Source organism: Oxyura jamaicensis, chromosome 4 (assembly GCF_011077185.1).
Source record: "Oxyura jamaicensis isolate SHBP4307 breed ruddy duck chromosome 4, BPBGC_Ojam_1.0, whole genome shotgun sequence".
Taxonomy (NCBI): domain Eukaryota; kingdom Metazoa; phylum Chordata; class Aves; order Anseriformes; family Anatidae; genus Oxyura; species Oxyura jamaicensis.
The window spans coordinates 44,487,492-44,508,346 of NC_048896.1; the positions used below are offsets into that span (position 1 = coordinate 44,487,492).

The following is a 20,855-nucleotide window of genomic DNA, read 5'->3' on the forward strand; positions in this document are numbered from 1 at the left end:
ATCTGTATTGCTTCATGCATTGGTCTCAGGATCATTTGCTTTGCTTGTTGTCATATGCACAGTCATTACATGTAATTTTTTTTAGAAATTACCGTTCTCCCTAGTGTCTGGCCACTCTACACAAATGGTCTCTGATTGCCCAAACACGGGGAACAGACTTATCTCATACACAATTTCTGTTATTTGCATTATAATTTGCTATGTAAATGCTGCCTGCAGCTGCTTCCTTCTATTGTTACCCCTCTTTCCACAATAACTTTTTTGCAAATAAATTACCAGATTTTGCAAAACGGCGAACCTCCAAACAGACTGCCACAACACTGAGCTCCACCTTGAGCATATTTCTGAGTTATTTTGTTTAAGTTTCAAAAACACATACAAAACATAAAAAAAAAAAAGAATACCACTACATTCTGAGAGCAGTAAGCCCAAACCAACAAACCAAGTCAGCAAACAAATAGCAAACAAATTAATTAGAAATTTGACTTTTAACTGATAGATTAAGCTAAAACATTTGGAAATTAGAAGATATTTGATGTATTTATGGTGTTTTATTAGAGTTTGAGACAATATATATAAGGAAGGACTTCGTTTTCAAAAAAATGTCACCATTGAGGAGCACATTTTACACAAAAGGAGAAAGAAGTTGACTACTTTGGCAGTACTCAGCACCACAGATGGCTGGCCTGGAAGGCTCAAAGAACCTTCACATCCTACTGAAATCAAATGTATCTGATAGCAGCTTCCTGAGGTTCTTGGCATCTGGAGTACCATACCCATCTCTCGTTATGAGAACTACATATATGTATTGACTTATTCTAAGTATATCTTAGAACGATTTTTGCTTTTATTCCTGGTGAAGACTTAAAGTTGTTAAAGATTGTGGATGTTTTACAACCATTTAATGTATCTGTACAGTTTAGGGAATGTTTCTGTGGTGTTTTCAGAGTTTTTCCACAATGTATGTTCCATATAGCAGATAACAATAGTAATACATAAATAATAACACATAACAATGTGGCAACATACCAGATGTAATCAGACCACATGCAACTGATTTTTGTTGACCAGAGTACGAAGGTAAAGCAGAAGCACTTCCAACAACTTAATTCCATAATGCACTTTAATTCTAAACCACAATCTTCTTCACACAATCAGCTTTCAGGAGCATATTTTCCCACACGTACTAGGGCTGCACATGCCATTCTCCGTGGATTAAAGGAGTAACTTCTCCAAATGCCCTCCAGAAAGGTTTGAATGGCTTAGAAGTTTGCCAATGGGCCACAGAAACCCAGAGTTCTAGGTTGCCAGTTTAAAATCAGCCACTCCTGCCTGACATTGCTTGGATGTTATTAAAACCAAAGAGCTCTTTGATAGCCTATACAGGAGTGCTTTGGTGACCTCAGCTCATTGTCACAGCTGCTGTCAGTGTTAACAGAGATGTGAAGGAGTCTATGGGCATGAACAATGGCTTGTATCTCTCCCTGAAGCACTGTTTTTTGAATGGAGTAACTGGTTGACTAAGCTGGATGAACAAGCTGATGAAGACTATAATATAATTCATGTCAGTCAATATAACTTTTACGACAATAGCGGCCTATTAAATAAACCTGATGTTACTCCTTTGAGGAAATCACAATTATGGGTGCTAAAGGCAACTGTGTAGATGTAAGATTATTAAAGATAGAAGTCATTTGAAAAAGCAATGTGAAGCACTAATGAAAGAACTATTATTCAGTCACAATAAAGATTACATTAAATAAGAATAAAAATATAGGCCTGACCTGCAGATTGTATCTGGAAGTCTCCTTACTCTAAAGAGGATTTGCATTCATTCTAAACAAATGTCTGACTGCTTAGCAAGTTACAGGACAAGTCAAATCAAAATACATATACACATGGGAGAAATGAATGACAGTGGGGAAATAATTTTACATCTTTATATGGCAGTGGTCAGACTATATTGGAATGCTCCTTGTATTTCTCAGATATTGTTTGTTAAAGAATCTTGAAAAATTAGAAAGTGGATACAATAAGGATAAAAAGCATGATCTGAGGGTAAGAAAAAATAACTTTTCAGTGAGACACAAATATCTCTGTTTAGTTTATCAAAAAGAAATTTGGGAGAGGGCTTGATCACAGTATACAAGGGTCTTCACAAAGCAAAAGCATCAGCTTTCCTAAAGGACACTTTAATCTTCTGCAGGATAGACTTAACAAGAACTGATGGCTGAGCACTGAAGCCAGAGAAATCAAAAATCAAATTAGAAATTCAATTCACATTTAACACAAAATGTTATTCACTAAGGGAACTAGCTACCAAAAAAAACTGTGAAGTTGTGAAAACCATCAGTGGATGGTCTCCAGGCAAAGCCAGAATGGGGAGACATGCTTTAACCAAGCACAAGTTACTGAGCTATGTACCAAAGTAACTGGGCAATGGCCTGTGATTTACAGGGAGGTCTTTTCCAGCATTAAACTACATGAGTCTACAAAACTAACATTTTGTGAAGGCAAATAATAATAATAATAATAATAATAACTTGACCATAAAACCATCCATCAGGTGAAAGTAGCAATAGTAGCAATGCCTTCATGCCTTCACCTGCATGCACTCTTTTGCCAAAGTGAAGCACACAGTCGCATCCTGCTGTGGCTGTTTTATGTCTCCTGGCAACCACTTCCCCCAGTGGGAACTTTGCCCTGTGAAAGAAATCGGCTTAGGGAACACAAAAGCTGTCTGCAGTGCCCTGACAGCCAGTTCTGAAAGGAAGAATAAAGTTCTGCTCAGTTCTCAAAGGCTTCTTTATGCAGAAAATGTCTTGAGAATCAGCAAAAACGATGAATCATGTCATCATGATGTTGGCAGCCCTCAATGACTTTGCATACAAATATGCCACTTTGTTGAGAGTCCTGAGAAATGCTCTGATTGCAGAAGGTGAAGCATTAGTATGCCTGGCAGGGACACAGAAAAACCACGGGGAGACAGAGGTTGCCTTTCATTATGGTCCCGAACACGTAGATATACATAAAATATACACATGCTGATACACACACTCAAACAACCTCACTCAAATGTGGTTCCTGTGGAGTTGTGCTGGGAATGAATTAAATCTCCTATACCCAGCCACCACCATAATCTTTTCAACAAGGATGAACACAAAATTTCAGCTGGATTACAAAGAAAGCTGCCCACCCCTTCCATCTATTCTGTTAATGACATACAGCTCAAAGAACAGAAGAGAGCCAGAAATGGAAAAAGATGCTCCGGCTACCAACAGGTCACAATAAGATAGAAGTAGCACAGCTCAGTATCTCTGCTCCCAAGTTCTTAAATGAGATTTAAAGTACACCCTAATCACTCTCGGTTTTTGCTAGGGTAGAGGCTGTGGAGTGCTTCTATACCATGGTAAGAAATATAATGTGAATGCAATAAGGTGTTTATCAGCTCCTGGACTCTTCCAGTTCAGGGCCGTTCTGCATAAAGCAGAATCAAATTTAGAATTGAATTCAAATTCAGAAACAATTTGTAAACATTTTGAAGAAAAATGGAAAAAAGATCCCAAAGTACTATGATATCGTTAGTTTTCTACCTTTCTGAACTCTGATCTCAAGAGTTTGGCCACTAGAATGAGGAAAAAAATACACTTTTTTGTTGCTGTTTTACCTTATAAATAAATTGTATGCATAAATCAGTAATTACTAAATCACATCCAAGGCAAAATTTTGAAAAAAAAAAAAAAAAAAAAAAAAAAAGTAGTGGACCTCTACTTCACAGATCATGTAGTTCAACTTTCAACATACTGGTATTGGCTTGATTTTCAAAGATGAATTTCATGATGCTGTTATCTGTCCCTTTTTGAAAGGCATCAGCAAATATTGTCATCCAGCTCCAGCAGGTTTCAAATTAGATACTACAAAGTAGATGGGTTTTGCTCAAAATAGAACATGAGATTAATATCTGCTATTTTCCACTGAAAAAGACATTTTTTCATTTCCAATGAGAAAAGCAATGATGAGTCTTGTAGTATTAGTCACTGGCCCTGGAGTCTACTCCTCATCCCACTTTACAATTAAACTTCATGTATAGTATGATGCCATTTCTGTCATTTCTTGTGACAGATTACCCCCTTTCTATTTTGATGCAATTTTTTACAGCTAAGGATAGTATCTGTCCACATTCAGTTGGATCCAATTTCCAGAGAATTCAGTGGGAATCTTCTCATGAATTGGCCTTTGGGCTCAGACCCATGTTGAAGAATTCCCTTCTGTTTTTTGGTAACAATATTTTCAACCCTCTTTTCCCCAAGGCAATGGTATACGAAGTGAGCTAGCTGGAAGACAACTACTGAAAACAAGCAAGCAGACATGCCTTGACTGCAGCTCTTCTGAAAAATAGGGTTACAGTGGGGTTTCAAAAGGATTATCCCTAAAGCTATGTCATGACAGGGGTAGACAACAGAGCTCCTCATTTCACTGGCTCTTATTGCTCTTTACACAATACTTGCAGGGAAAGGGTAGCTGTGAATCAGCAAGGTTTTCACATTTCATATTCTTCAGAATACAACATAGGAGGTCTTAACAGTGTGTCTTCAGAAGGCTGTACGGAGTAAACTAAAACCAGGACTTAGCTAACTAAGGTGATTTTAAAGACGTAATACAAATAAGAATAATTTAATATTCCATAAAACCAGTATTCTATGAAAGGAGAGTGGTGAACAGCAAGAAAGAAAGGAGGAAAGCCTGAGACACAGAAAGACGCAGAAGACTAAAAGAGTAGACCTAGATAGCTGCAGTTGTCACCTTCAGTTGCAGCCTTTAGCTTTGTAGGAACGTGTAGCATGCTAGCCCTGAAGAAGTGACAAGGGCTGATCAGATAATGTCAGAAGTTAGCAGAGACCTGCAGAATTTAAGGATCTATGGTTAGGCACAACTTTACTAATGTAGGTTGTGTTTGTTCGTTTTTTACAATTTTGTTTTCTGATTTTTAAATAACTATCTTTCTTCACCTTGAAAGCTTACAAAATGAATACTTAAAGTCAGCCCTGAAGCCAAGGTACAGTGTTTTTATATATTGCCTTTCAGTATTCAGAAAATAATATATTTACCTTGGGTAGCCCAGGACTAACAGGCTCTAGTGTCTAATCTAAAATCAGTAATGCGAGGGGCTGCTCTATGGGTGTCTTCAGAAAAACATTGCCATCTGGGGATTTTTTTGTTTGTTTGTTTCAAGTAAGGAAAGCATCTATATACCATGAATGTAGTCTATTTATATATATACTGGTATTTATACCATTATAAAACATAGTGTTGTTAAAGCAGTACTACAGGAAGGGACAATCAACTACTTCCAACAGGCATAAGACCCATCCCCTGGTGTACCATTTAAGCTTAGATGGTCAAACATTTTAGAAACAGAAGCTGTCCCAGTACCAACTATGTATGCATCTTTACCTTGTAGGAAGAACAACTGTGTGGCCAAAACTATTTTTCTTTTAGAGGTAGAAGGTCCTGTTTTCACTAGAGTCTAAGGAAGATGAGTCACTGAATGGTAACTGAGTCCCCAGTCTTTACATCAGCTTAAAATAAATGATTAAATCAAGATGACAATGTCAAGAATTGCAGAAATGCTTCCAATAATATCACAAATTTTTGATAAATGGATATGCTCATGCAACAGACTAGCCTTATTTTGACCTCATGATCTGTTCTGCCATACTTTGTCTCTTATAAACTGTGCTGTTCTGGGCTACGTGCCCCTCTCCTCCCCCTCAAGGCCTTTCCTCTCTTGGCATACCAAGTCAGGATTCAAATAATCTCTCTTAAAATAACTGTATAAAATTATGTGAAACATTTAGGGTTGGATTTCACCATCCTTTCACAGGATGAGAAGACCTTTGATCTTTGAATACCCCTAGAAATAAAAGGAACTAATTAAGAAGCTAGATATTTAACAACGTAAGAAGAGCAAAGCCTAGACCATCTGTAGTGGTAGTATGGAAAAACAAATCTAGAAATGTTAGAAAATTACTTCACAGCAAATGTTGCTTGTAACAGCTCTCTTACAGAGAGCAGGCACCTTCTCACTTGAGGGTAGCCCTTAGGGCTGGCAGGATGCCACCACGGTCATGGACGACACAGAACACTTTACAATTGGTATACTTATTACAGCTCACCAAGAACGGTCGCCAAGCCACAGTTCAGCTTACTGTCATTGTTCACAGTTCAGTAGTGTGAGTCATGTCTCCCACTCACCACTTTTATCTTCATTATTACCTTCAAAGCCTGCCCCCAGCTTCCTACCACTTGCTTCCACTGCACACCCTCCATCTCATGTAATTAATGAACTAGAATATCATACATCCGGTCTTCTGGTCAGAAGGGAACTTGAGCATCAAGCACACAGAAGAAAGAGGGGAAATCTATGCCATCAAAGTATCTTTCAGTCTGATATTTCACTTCAAACCTTTGCCTTTTCTTAATCCCTTGCAAATCTCTAATAAAAAGATACTTTAGCACACCTCATTTTTCATTTATTATATATTACACAAAATAGCTCATAGCAATGTCAACTCTTACTCTAAAGACTACTTCTACTACTACTTCTTACACAGTTTGCTGAGTTACTGTCCCTTCAGTTTTGGTGCTTTACCTACAATCCCCCCCAAGACTAGTAGAGCAACTGAAATATCTAATTTTCAACAAAAGTTGTCTCCATTAATGGAAGAGTGATGCACATTAATTTGCAAGTTAAATCAACTGAACTTAAATAATAATAATAAGCCTGTAGGTCTTTGAACTTCAATATTTAGAGTTCATTTTGACCCACAAAAAAGCCAACCAATATACTTCATTTCAGGAGGATTATCCTATTATACATGAGGTGTCAACTGGGCAACCCAATAATGTAGAAGTCATAACTAATGTTATGAAAATGTTATAATGTTATAAATGTTATAGTTCATGGAAACCAGGTTCATATCAGCAAGTAACATGGACCTATAGAAAGGCTCTGTAAAGTGCAACAATTGTTGAGGATCTAGCATACAGACATTTCAGTGTGGGGTTATGGAGAACCATGGGGTTATGGCCCTGTGGACCAAATGGCTATCAACAGCCATGAAAATAGATGCTCTCCTAGGGTACACCTTCTGGTTTATGTTGACCTAAAGGGAACCCAGTCCATGCACTCTGAGACTACTGCATAATGTTAACACAAGCACTAGTAAGAGGCAGCAGTGTAGAGATTTGTTTCAGGAGGGTGTTCCTCTTTTGAATTCAAGCACCAGCATCGAAGTACCCTAGGTGTGTTTGGCTCTCTGACAAACCCTTGGTCAGGTTTGTCGTTTGTACACAAAAAATGCCTAGCTCCTCCTCTCTCAGTACAAGGGCATTTAACATGCATACTTCTATTTTCTGCTTACAAGCTGGTATTTCTTGGCAGAGCACACAGAGGAGGCACCTGTTACTAAATCACTGGAATCATGTCAAGAACTGAGTCAGGGCCTCTGAAGCCCAAGCAACTAAGGCAAAAGCATTAACTCCAAGTATTAGGTCTGTTTGCTAGGCTTCCAGGGAATTTCCTCATCTCCTGCCCCAAAAGCGCACAACTTCACTGGCCCTGGCTTTCTAAATAAATAAATAAATACAAAAAATTGGCCTTCAGGGTAGCAGGGTGAAAAGAAGGGTTCTGTCATGCTTTGTCTTACACTTGGTAAAGAATAAGAACCTGCATTTCACATGTTCCAAGTCACTGGAGGATCATTATACTAATAATAGCATCTTACATCTCACTCAGACATTAGCGCTACTATATCAAACACATCAAACACATCTGTGTTTCACGTATTGTATGAGACACTCATTACACATTAGCACACATCTACACCTACCTGTATGAACACAGAACAAGTAGTTTTTAAAATTATCTAGCCCACATTGAAGTATATCCCAATACACATATAAAAATATTTAAAAGTACTCTTTCCTTATAAATATAGAAATATAAAAATACACCCATGCACAAACTATACACATATAAAAGCACAAATACATGTGTGGATGTGTCAAAAATAAAGAGATAGTAAAGCTATGGAAAGGAATTTTAGTGACTAGCATTCAGTTCAGATCTCTTAATGATCATATAAATCTTTATCCTGCTTTCTGATAGTTAAACCGACACACAAGTGACTGATTTCTTCATAACAAACTAAACAAAATGAGTTCTGTTCATTATGAGAAGCAAGGGATACTGAAAAATTGCTTTATCAATTCTGCCAGTACAACACACAAGAAGTCTGGTTAAAAAAATAAATAAAAAAAAATCATTAACAATTATGAAGTTCGATTAAGAGAATACAAATGCTGTTTCCTTATTCTGTGAATGGTTAGCTACTTACCTATACAGGCAGAATTTTCAGTCTTTAATCTGTATCCATTAGGACAGTTCCAGTGCTGCAGAGCTGAGAGGCTGACAAAACCAATTTTAAAAACCACTGGCAAAAAACCAACAAGGAAGAGAAACATAATCTTGAGGTTTTTTTAAACTGTCAGTAGAGAAGAATTAGCTTGTACACAGTCATACCCAGGACAAAATGAACATGTGTAATCCCAAAAGGTTTCTGCAATCTCCTGCTTTACACTCAGACATCTTATCACAATACCAAGTTTTATCTTTGCCTTGCTTTTCTTGTCACTTTAGTCCTTACTGTGACTGACTACAACCTTGAAGAAATTCCTGGGAGATTTCTTCCCTGCACACGTCGTTTACTCTCTCTCTCTCTCTCTCTCTCTCTCCCTCTCTCTCTCTCTCTCTCGTTTCTTTTTTTTTTTTTTTTCTTTTTTTGGAAGCCAAGTATGAAATGCCTGACACTCGCCACAAATTTAACACAGCTTAAAAGCAACACTTGCAAGGATCACTGTGATTTTCCTCCCAACAAGCAAAGCTGCTGTTTAAATCTTAAAACAAAGAATTCAGAAAACTTCACCGCTGCTCTCACTGAAGTACAGGGAGTGAGATCTCCAGGTACCATCCTCCAAAATGCAATTGCTTTTTATGTACAAGCTCAGACAGACTCCTCTTTGCTTTTTAAAGCTCTACTTGCCCCACCTCTTCTCTTTTTAGTACCACTTGAGTGAACCCTGTGTTTGCAAATAGTAATGTGGTCAGTTCCTTACTACAGGGAACTGAGCCAGAATGCTGATATCCAGCCACCCATAATAAATACAGTCTATTTAGAAAGGCAGCCCCTCATGCTTGAGAAGTACCTACAGCATGACAACTAAGTTTTATTTCTCATGGACTGTAGCCTGATTTATACCTTGCCTGTTCAATCGTGATTAGTTGCATTGATTTTAATATCATCTTGTGTTTTACAACCAGAAACAAATGTTGTCTTTAAAACATTCTATGCAAAAAGGGAAAAAAAAATCTTCCAGTTTCTCCAGTAATGGGAAATTGTCTTAAGGTCAAATTCAGATCTAGGGTATGTGTCTGTGATTCTGATATCAAAGAAGTTGCAGCCACCTCTCTCAGGTCTGAATGTGGCCTTTCTGCAGTTCCAGGAAAATACTTGCTGCCAGAGACCAAGGCAACTTGTTATGAGCCTGCAACTCCCATCCACATCCCAGTCATTTGTATGGGCACATCAGTGTTGTAGAAGGCTACTGCTGTAGTGCAATGCATTTTTACACCTGTTTTGCTGATGTATATGCACTAGAGAAATTCCAGGAGCATCAGTCTCCCAAATCAGGCACAAATGCAAGTAATTTGCCCAATTTTGAATGTGCTGAGATTTAAGCAGGTGTTTAAGTAGTTGACTCCACTGGGCTTTGTTGCACTAACTACTATAATGCATTTTGGTTCTCTTTTTTATTATTATTATTATTAATTTCCACAGTATTGCACTAGGATAAATGCTAACATGACAGCTGGGAACAGCAGCATCAGACAGTAACCTGCAGCTGTGCAAACTCCCTCCCTGAGCCTTCGCGGGGGGGGGGGGACCCATATTGGTCTTAATCTATAAGAGTCCAGACTTGCACTGACAGAAAATAAGAAGCACAAAACCTGATTATAAACTGGGCCGCTCTCCACTAAAAGCAACTGTTTCTTGATGGTTTGAGTCTGTGTGTAGCCACATTCTGTTTGCTCAATCTTCACTGCTGCATCTAATGCAACTAATTAAACCTGGACTGACAAATGGAAGCCACGTTTTCATATACTCTGCTCAGAACCGAGTCTCTATTCTGTGTGCTATAAAATCCAATAATAGTAATGTAAATTATGCAGGGCCAGACTCATGCCAAATGGTATTTGCTTCTCCAAATAGTTCCCTGCAATACAAAAGGGCAACCAACGGGAAAGTGCAGCAGTGCCATCTCATCTAGGATTACAGGATCCTGCCCAGGAACCATGGACGTGTCACTTGAGTCTATTTTGCTAAACTGGTTCCTCCCAACACAATTTTCTTCAGTGTTCAAGCTGGGAGCATGCAACCTGGACAGCTCAGAAGGCATGTCTCACTTCTGTGTGAGTAACCACCAGCAGAGTGCTAGTCACGGCACAGCTCTGACCTCTTCCAGGCAAACTCACTGAAAGAGACAAAATCAACAAGATATCCCTTTCGTATTAAAACTCAGTAGCAATTCCTGTGTTGCTCCAGAAGCTCTCACATTCTCTTAGTTTCTCATTTACATGTATTGTCTTTTCCAAACACCTCCTAGAGTCTTCCCGCCCCCCGCTATCCATTTCCAATTTTTGCCTTTACTCAAAACACAGTCAAAAGCACATCCCAGAACTGCTCTTTTTTCTCTAAGTAACAGTGAAGAGAGAACTGTCTCACACATCAATACCACAGTAATCTTTTCTGGAAGAAGAGATCCCTTCTCTGCAGTCAGATGAAGAGTGCTTTATAAGGTCATTGACTTCACCATCCTAGAAATAAAGGAATGGTTTAAAAACAGGCAGAAAAAACTCTTAACATGGGAAGTTGGTTTTTTAACCTTCATGAGCCGAATGTGCCTCTGACCAAACCTAACCCCCAGACCCACTGTGTGATATGATACAGGCCTGAGGATGTGCATAATTTACTTGAAAGTACATAGAACTGACCACCTCCCCTTAGATCAAATCAGAAACTTCTCTCCAAAGTATGAAATCCATCCAGCTGTACCACAGCTAAACTTTTCAAACATACCATTTCTCACCCAGTGGTTTAGCATGCCACACACAATGATTCTGTCACACCTGAAGTCATTCATCAATGAAGAAGTCATTTCAAATATGTTATAATAAAGCAAACTATTGTGCCCACCTACTTAGTACAGAAGTTTATTTCAGCTTAGCGTTCATACAATAAATTAGATTAAAATAGCAGGTAGTCTCTCTTGTGGTACTCACCACACAATCAGCCCAAATGATCTTATAATCATCTGTCCCAGTACATCAAATGCAAAGAAGTGACTTAGTTTAACTTGGCCTGCTGACTTGGTGACTGATGAACTAACAATAAGCAAATGCTCTTTTTTCATTTCTTTTGGACTTTCCACAATTTCATCCAGCTTTGGTGGGTTTGCCTTGCCAAAGCTGGTAAAGACCAGCTAGAGATCATACTTGAGAGGGTCTTGTCCCCTACCTTGGCAAAAAGCTGCTGTTCCCGAGTTCAAGGACGGTATGTTCTGGCTGTTCCAAATCTGTGAAGGAAACAGAGCCCTCCCTCAGTTTCCCAGGGCTTTCAGTATCTACATTTTCTTAATTAGCACATTGTTTGAATCATATATTGGCTTTTATTCTTGCTTACTAGACATTATGCTAGCTTGTCAACACTTCAACTTCTTTTCCTGTCAGCCTCTAGAAGTTTGATCCTGGCCTCAGGCATATTCAGATCTTGTTAAAATTATATTTTATAGCCATCACAATACCAATTACTCCCAATGCAGGTTAATGATTCTGTGTGAGAGTTCACTGAAATTGCATAGGAAATGTGTAGGGGCTATTTCTTACACTAAGAGGGCAGAGCAGAGAGGGACACTCAGATCCCCACAAAACCAGATCCCAGATCCATCCCAGTGGCCCCAGGGAATCTGCCAGCCCTGGTCACAGCGCCTGCAGACACAGACTTCTTTGACAGGGGTATTGCCACCACATCAGGAGCTGATGGACACAGGCTACTTTTAATGACATTGGGGATTTCTGATAGCCTTCAGGAAAGAAAAAACATACAGGCCCATAAATAAAAATAAAAATAAAAATAAAATCCCACATTTTTGTCAGCTGTGCCTTGCACTTACCTAAGCCTGACTTCAGTGTCAGTCTGGGGACTGCCTGCTCTGACCAACCTCCTTCCTCTGACATGGTAGTGCCTGATCCAGTACTGCTAACACCATTTCAGCAGGTTGAGCCTACATGGTGCACAATTCTGACTAAAAGGACATTAAGAAACATTAAAGTGCCTGTCAAGCAGAGTGGGAGGGAGGCCCAGTGGGAGAGAGCAGCATATTCTAGTGATCTCTAAAAGCCAGGAATGCCTGAAATCTCCTCCCGAGGTATGATGGCCATTCTTTTTTTGGCCTCAGGCATGTCACTCATTGTTCTCTTCAACAATTTGGAGATGATATTTGGCTGGCAGAATATTTTAATTTAATTTATTAGCAAAATTAATAGAAGAGCAGGGTTTTAACTATGAAAGCATTACGAAAACCAAGTGCTATTGTAGGTAATCTCTTTCCAGTTGTCTCAATTTATTTCACAGCAGCAATTACAACAAATACCCACTGGATTTTTTGGCAGTTTGAATTCCACATCTTTTCTGCTAGGATTACACATTTTTCAGCTACAATCCGATCTTAAGGAAAAGACAAAAAAAAGACTCGCTGAAACTTTACTCTTTACTATAACCAATACTATCTTTTTAAAGCCCTTTTACATTTAACATTTTGACAGGCACCTTTCACCAGTTGCTGTGCTGTGAATATTCATTTCACCAGATAGACCACACTGGCATCCACAGAAGGATCCAGAAAGAAAGTTAAATATGCTCTCTCTTGCATCCAGACAGTAAGAACAACAGCAAAACATTCTGGGGAAGCCACATAGCACATTACTGACTTATGACATTTATCAATGTTAGATGACTACATTAGGCCTCTATGTTAGCAGACACAAAGGAGTGGTTAAAATAGCATGTTGAAAGAGTCATTTGGCTCTCTGAAGTGGAGATAAAACTGAAGATAAAGCAAGTCATTAGTTAATGTGGATAAGGTCTATGCAGCTTTTTGTAAGAACACTTAAAAGATCTTAGACCTTAGTAACAGGTATGGCATTACTTCACTATCAGGGCCAAAAAAATGAATCCTCCCCATGTTTTCTGCTTCACAGCTACTTTCCATCCCAGAGAGAGTTCACCCACAGCAAAATGATTTTTCATGTATGCATTAGAGCAGGCACTCCAGCAGAACTCTCAAAACAAAGGCACTCACTGAAATCTGGCGCTGATTTTCAGAGCTGCTGAGCACTTAAGGTTTCCAGTGATACCAGTAAGAGACCAGGATTAGTAGGTTCTACTTCCAAAGCCTATCTATCAGAAATATTGCTACTTTTGCCTCCTCTTTTTATCCCGTGAGTTCTTGGCTGTCAAGATGAATAATTAAAATGACTATTTCAGTCAACTTTTGTATCCACATTACAGACCTTTTCAGCTGGTTCATTCCTCTTGTGATCTGGCTGGTTTTTAGCAAATACACCAAGGAACATTTTATGCATTTGTTATATAGCTGCCCCGCTGGCTATGTGGAATAAAATCACTGCAATTTACCAATCTAATCCACTTCCTTTGGTAGATTAACTCAACTTCACCTTCACTTCAGTCTGGTGTGCCTGAATAAACATACAACTATACAAGCTTGCATCTGCACACCGCTGACACAAACGCAGGATCCACCAAGATGGATAACAAACAGAAGCAGAAACAGCCAGTGCTATACCCAGCCTTCCACAGCAAAAGCACCTGAGAGGAACTCAAGAGACTGGAATTACCAGAGATGCGCTCATTGCCTGGCACTGAGCTTCTGTGAGCAGACTGCAGGATGCTCCCCATTGCTGCCAGACTTGGAAGCTCTTTGCCTCAAGTATAGCTGGCCTGAAGGAGGTAACTTCCTGAGCACGCTACAACTTTATGTAAATTTCACATTTTCCTGTGCTTGGCCATTCAGGTGGTGCCAGAGGGGATAGTCATTGAATTGGTGGGTGTCCAAGAGCAGGTGTAACCAAACACACTGCTGGGAACATTCATTTCCCTGCTGTTCATGGAACATCTCAGGAGATCTCCAGAAGCAAATATGACCTAATTAATAAATATTTGAGCAGCAGACTCTCCCAGATAATTTGCCCAGACCCTACTGAATGTTAGCTCTTGATATGATGGCATTTACTGTGTGGAAAAAGTTAAAAGGCACACTGAAGATCTAAAGCAAAAAGAATATATTATATATATATATATATGCTATATATATTTATATGCTATATATATATATAATATATAATATATATATATACTTGTTTATATATATATATATATATATATATATATTTATGTCAGACCCTACTCACAGTGACCATAAGAGCCCCGCATGTGGATTTCTTATACCATATGAGGAAAAAGTTGATAGACAAAGAGGCAAGCGATCTGCAAGGGGCTGTGCCATGGAGGAGGCAGCCTGACCTGACAGCACCTCAGAGCGAGCCTCGCAGATGCAGGGAGCACAGCGCCAGAGCCTATCACTGAACCAAATGCTGCCGAGCGAATGATATCCCAGAACTTGGCATCCAAATCCTGCAGCTACCAAACACACCCTGCTTGAGGCCACAGCTGTCAATTCTCCACCTAGACAGAGACACAGAGAGAAGAGCAGTGGGGAAAAAAAAAAGGCAGGGGCACTAAGTGCAAGAAATAGCCCACATTATATTAAAGTTTCAGATAGTGATTCTCCATTCCCCAGAGGCAGATCCTGTCTTGCTGGTGGGAGTGTGAACACAGAGGCTCCAGATCAGACTTGAGTAAAGAGTTATTTCGGAAAAGGGGAAAAAAATATTTTAGCATTGATTGCTTAGCCTCCTGTGTCCTGCAAAACTCTGCTGCTCCTCAGAAATCCCCTGAAATTACCTGTAGGAGTCAGAGAGAGCATTACTCCCACAGTGTTTCTGAAGAAAAAGGCACAACCTAGGAGAGAGTTGGTCTCAGGGACTGAGACCATTGAACACTGGGTTAAGCATTAAGGACTGGCAAAAATAATTTTGCAACAGACTAGCGTAGCAGTGACTGCAGAACCAGCAAACAGGACTGCAAGCAAAGTGTTCAGTAACAATCACATACATTCTTACAAAACGTCTACTCAGCAGCATGGCAACGAGCAATGTCTGCCTAGCTGAAGAGTGAGCAGACTGCTGAAAGATACGGCTACCTCCTTCATAGTTGCCAGCATGTATTGGCTGGGGTAGCCTTTCACTTACGGTAGACTGTCAGCTAACAAGCCATGAAAAGCAATGGTAAAATCAGGCACAGTTAGACTTTGCAAATTAAAATGTCTGTGCATGTACAGACAAACTGTTTGCCTGCTGTAACCACGTGTGCAGGGTATTGCAAGATTTCTTCATCCCATCAACATCCCTGCCACTGGCTTCCTGAGTGCTCTTGGCATACTGAGTATGATCCCTGCGCTTCAGTAATCCCCTTTTGTAGTAAAAAAGATCTATACTTCTCTTTTGCTTGAAGGAGGGATATTTGTAATTTAATAGTGGTTATAAAGTATCCTGAGATCCTGGTATGTAAGGTAGTATTTGAAATTGTAAAGTAATTGTTTATTACTGCTAAGATCATAAAACAGAACAAATTAGGCCATCAAACAGAAGAAAAAAATAATAATTTGGGTTGGTATGTTACTTGCATCAGAAATAAAGAAATAATCATCTTCCCAAGTGGTGTTGCAAAGTACTGAAAACTTTTAAATATCACTTATTTGTTACTCTTAGCACAAATAAAAGTATATTTCTATATAGCAAAGTACAAAAAAATACTCCTCCTCACAAGAGATAGGTAACAGCTTATACTTCATTTCTACTGAAAACCATCACACTATTGTAGAAACTTCTATTTCTCAAAATGCAAAGTTGATTTACTATAATAAACTTCCTGTTAGTGCTAAGAGATAAAACCAGAGAAGCCCTCTGTGATTTTACTAGAGCTAGCACACCACGTCAGCAGCAATACAATGGCTTGCAGAAAGTAATAAGGGAGTGTTTCTGAGACTCATTGCCTTATACACTACACCAAAAAACACTTCACTATCTGAAATCATTTCACAAGTTACCAAACTGAAAACATGATTATAATGAATAGAGTAGTTAATGCAAAATCACCATTTTTAAGATAACCCCAATTTGTTATAGCATCTTTATTAAAAACTAGAGTGCTTTAGGGCCATTATCCATGATATTAAAATCCCACTGCAGTTAAGGTCAACTGGGCATTAGGACAAAGTTATAAAATGAATTATCCACCCAAATCCTTCTCAGTAATGCCTGTATGAGAGGGTTTGATGTACCCCTTGGGCAGTGTATTGAAAACTAGCCGTAGCTGCCAGAAACAGGACTAGTAAGGAGAGAGGGGCACGGTAATTCTATTCTGAGAGTTTGCATGTGTTTCCCAATGCTAAAGAAACCTCTCCATTTGTGCCCTTGCGTTTGGCTGCCTTATTTATAACTGGGCTGAGGGGCAAGGCAGAATGCATCACATGAAGAAGCTTAAATACCTAAAATATCTGTGCCAGGCAGTAAAATTGTAATACCATCTACAGATCTTTAGACAGACTTACAGAAGGACCTACCTTACGGATGTTGGCATAGAAGTCAGAGGGACTGATTCCTGCATAAATTCTCAGTGCTCCTAGCTGCTCAGTGCTGCAAAACATGCGGACCAAGGGAGGGGACTCTCCTCAAATGTTCTTGGATCACAGGCTCATCTTCACATTCCAGGATTAAATACCAGGGTGACAGCACTCTGCTTCCAGACACTGAGGAGAAACTGATCCTGAGCTAACTGAAGTCAATATCAAACTCCCATAGACTGCATAAAAATCTCATTGGATTAAACATATTTTACAGAAGGGGCAGTTTCTCATCTAAAACATCCACACAGCTCTAAATAAGTACATTACCTTTTTCCTCCCACAGAAACCAAAAGAGATCAGGGCCTTGGGTAAAAGAATATCTTAACTGTATGGTCTCCATCAACCACTGAAGTATTTTTTTAGAGCTGTATAATGTACCACAACCCTGATACTCAGAAATGACATAAATATTAATACATATTTCACAAAATATTAGCAAGATTAAAGGTAAAATAAAAGGAACTTTTGATTAAGTCTCTGGATATGATTTTCAGGCTATGTAATTTTACACCTGTCCCAAACACATTGCCATTTTGCGAGCGTATGAAATGGACATTTCTTTTCTCAAGCTTGTACCCAAGAGAGGTCCCAGCAACACACGTTAACTAGCAATCAATATCAAAGTTCCTTGTCTTCTGCTACCACTAACAGACACTGTTCAGTTACACAACAAAGCAATTATACCTTGAGAAATGATCAGTTATTAAAAACTCTTAATGTCATAGCATTGTGTGGATCAGGTATTCCGCTATTACTAATGCTTTTGTCAGAAGATGGAGATCTCTTAAGTGGAGAAAGATTCAAAAGAAGAAAGCATCATAAATGTTTAAGATTAAAAGCCTGTACTGCTGCATGGCTATTAAGAGCACTTGCTACAGCTGCACCTGAGAGGGATAAATGGTAACATTAATATTTCACATCATAGTGATTTCACCAGGACCCATCAGATTAAGTGTATGGTCAAATTCAGACAAATGCACAGACAGGATAAGACTACCACATCTCAGCTTTACACATTAATATAGATTAATTTAGGATGAAAACTTACCTCCAAATTTGTGGTGACTTCTCCTAACTAACAAGCTGGTCTATTCCTCGAAGTAAGGTGGCCAACTTCTACTTAGCTTAGAAAATGAAAACAAGTCTTTTTGATGCAGCAAAGTCCTTGGCTATCAGTGCTCAGGCAAAGTGGTAACAGCTTGAAGCACTACTCTTCAGATTTGAATGCTGAACCCCAAGCAATTGCTTTTTCTGAGATCCCCATGAACAGCACTGTTACTGAGAAGCAGAATTTCCACAAAACTAAAAAATGCAGTCAGCTAATGCCAGAGAAGGAAACGGTATGGTACACTGTAAACAGCAGTTGCTCTAACTTTCTGCAGCCTCATTACTTAGGCAATGGACATGTCAAACTCTGTGAGTAGCAGATTTGTGGCAGTGCCTGAGTGTTTCTCACAAGCTGCTGACCTCTGAGGATGGTGGAACTGCAGCTAAACAAAGAGCTCCATGCTTTTGCACAAATGCCAGGCAGAACACAGGTTCCTGATAAGTACCTAGACCAGCTCATAAAAATGTGAATAGATTTTATTTGTCTGTAAATATCAGTGATTATTTATACACATCAGATTTTTACAGCAATGTAAAAAGAGAACATTCAATTGCGTTTGCACAGGCTCCCTTATCATGTGAAAAATCTTGGTCATCTACAGCCTCATTAATAGATGGTCAGTGACACTTGGAGACTTTCCTGGTATCATCATTTTTTGAGATAGGTTTGAAACCCATTAGTAAGGAGTATTTTGTCTAACTATTACTATTCCATCAATGCAGCAAGTGGCTTGTGATCTACTTGTCACAATGTTGAAATTATTGAAACGTGGAAGCGTCCTCTGAATCTCCCATGGCCCAACATCTCGTCAAGCACGCTCCTTATTTGTGTGTATTTATTTTTGGTGTCTGAAAGCTGCCTGAAACAATGTGTGAACAGATTCATCTCATTGTAACTGGAATACTGCTCCACAAACTACTGCCATCAGCTGAAATGGCTGTGGGCTTACAAATATCATCAAATGCCAGTTCCCAGGATGTGGTCAATAAGTTATTTAGAGCATCTTTTCAGAACCCCTTCCTATGTTTTATCCCCAGCCCACGCAAGGTCGGCATCACACAGTTCAAAAAGAGTGTGGCCTTTTGTGGAATTTACTCCAAATATTCATCAGAGGAAGAAACCTCATCATTTCAGATATATTTTTAGGTGGTGATATTTGACTTCAACTTCCTCTAGGCCTGTCCCCCTGCCCTTTTGATGAATCACAAGTTATCCAAACTGTAACAGGGTTCCTAAAGTTAAAGTTTTGTGAATTCACCCTGACCAGAACTTCCTATCACTGTGAAGAATCAGAATATACAAAAGGATATGCTTTGACTATAAGAGGTCCTATAGAAGTACATCACCTTGATAGTTTATTTCTATACACTGTTTCAGTAAGAATGCTGAAACAATTTCAGTCTCAGTAAGACTGAAAATCATTCAGGCAGCGCTGTCCACTTTCACTCCTGCTATCTGTCTAGCTGGCAGTAGTTATTGAATACTGTCCCAGCTGTTCTAACTTAATGTGTGGTCTATCTCATTTGTCATAGTTCTGCTAGGCTCCTTTGATGGCAAAGATGTCAATCACACAGCTCTTTGGCTATGTAGCTTCATCAGATTCTTCATCAGATTCAAGTAGCCAACTTCTTTCTTCTTTCCTTCAGCCCAAGTCTAGGGTTCTACCTTCCACAACTCTTGTTACAAAGCAGTCACCTCACCTACTGATTTAATATTAAATGTACTGCACAGATCTTGTATAAGACAACTGCCTTTTGTCCCCTATACCAAATTTCTCTCAGCTCCACAGAGGATCCTTTTATTAGAACTGGCTCATTCTCAGTATTCATCCTCCTTGCAGTTCTTGCCTGCAATTTTGTAAGTCAAAAGACTGACATATTAAATATTTCCACACAGAGAACTGAGTGCTATTCAGCAGGGCGTTTTAATTTTCTACTTGATTTTACTTCTGTGTTTCCAATCAGAATTTTTTCTTTGCTACTCATGCATTCTCCTTCAGCACAGCCCTTTTGCTTAGGATCTGTTTGATGAGGTTGCCAGTTTAATGCTCTCTTCCAGGGCAGACTTGCATGTAAGTAACTATATCATAAATTTTTGTTTCATATCCCAGCCACCAAAACTAGTGGTTGTGCGTTCTGCTTGTGCTGAGCTCCTTTCCAAATGTTTATGTACTGATTCTAGGCCTTTCCAGTCTTTTATATATATATATAAAAAAAAAAAAAAAGGCAATCATTTAACCCTTACTCTTTTTTTGTTGGTTTGCTTGTTTTTTGGCATCACAAGGCTGATCTGAAATTCATGACCATTCTTTTCATTTCTTTATGAAAGCCAGAGGGCTCTAAGAATCAACTTTTCTTCTCTCATACCATTTGATCCATACACTTCACTTCTATGCAAATCTTAACTAATATGATACTGAAAACTTTATTCATTTTGTAACAAGCCAAACTTTTCTTTGAAATACTTCACACTGAGGCAATCTGTAGAAATAAGTCATTGTTGGATACACAAGATGTCACTTTTTTCTATCAAGAGACTAAGAATTTTATTAGCTCTCCTTCCAAACCTCTCCTCATGAATTCCCTGTTATAAAGAAATAGTTCATGTAGATTTTGGACAATGTCTATTCAATCATTGTGCCTGACCAAAACAAAGAACGTTATTTTTCTGGCTTGTGGAAAACGTGGCCTGCATTGTTTCTGCTGCTGATTACACTATCCAAAGGGAATGTCTGCTCCTCCATCAAAGAGTAAAGAATGCTCAAGCAAGCTAAGGAACAAAAAAGCAACACTTTTGTGCACAA

The 20,855-nt window shown here is 39.0% G+C and overlaps 1 protein-coding gene and 1 long non-coding RNA gene across 5 annotated transcripts in view; both read right to left on the reverse strand.

The window, feature by feature from the left end:
* Positions 1-8,791, reverse strand: part of EGF (epidermal growth factor) — a 61,228-nt gene extending 52,437 nt beyond the window's left edge. For all 4 annotated transcript variants that reach the window (XM_035324530.1, XM_035324531.1, XM_035324529.1 and 1 more), the window contains exon 1: positions 8,400-8,791. In XM_035324530.1, coding sequence (XP_035180421.1) covers positions 8,400-8,526 — 127 coding nt within the window. In that variant the 5' untranslated portion in view covers positions 8,527-8,791. The remainder of the gene's footprint in view (positions 1-8,399) is intronic.
* Positions 8,792-11,446: 2,655 nt separating this feature from the next.
* Positions 11,447-18,306, reverse strand: LOC118166922. The gene is made up of 3 exons (XR_004750809.1): positions 17,993-18,306; positions 16,882-17,067; positions 11,447-11,694 (listed from the first exon to the last, which is right to left on the reverse strand). It is a non-coding gene; the product is annotated as an uncharacterized LOC118166922 (long non-coding RNA).
* Positions 18,307-20,855: the final 2,549 nt, after the last annotated feature.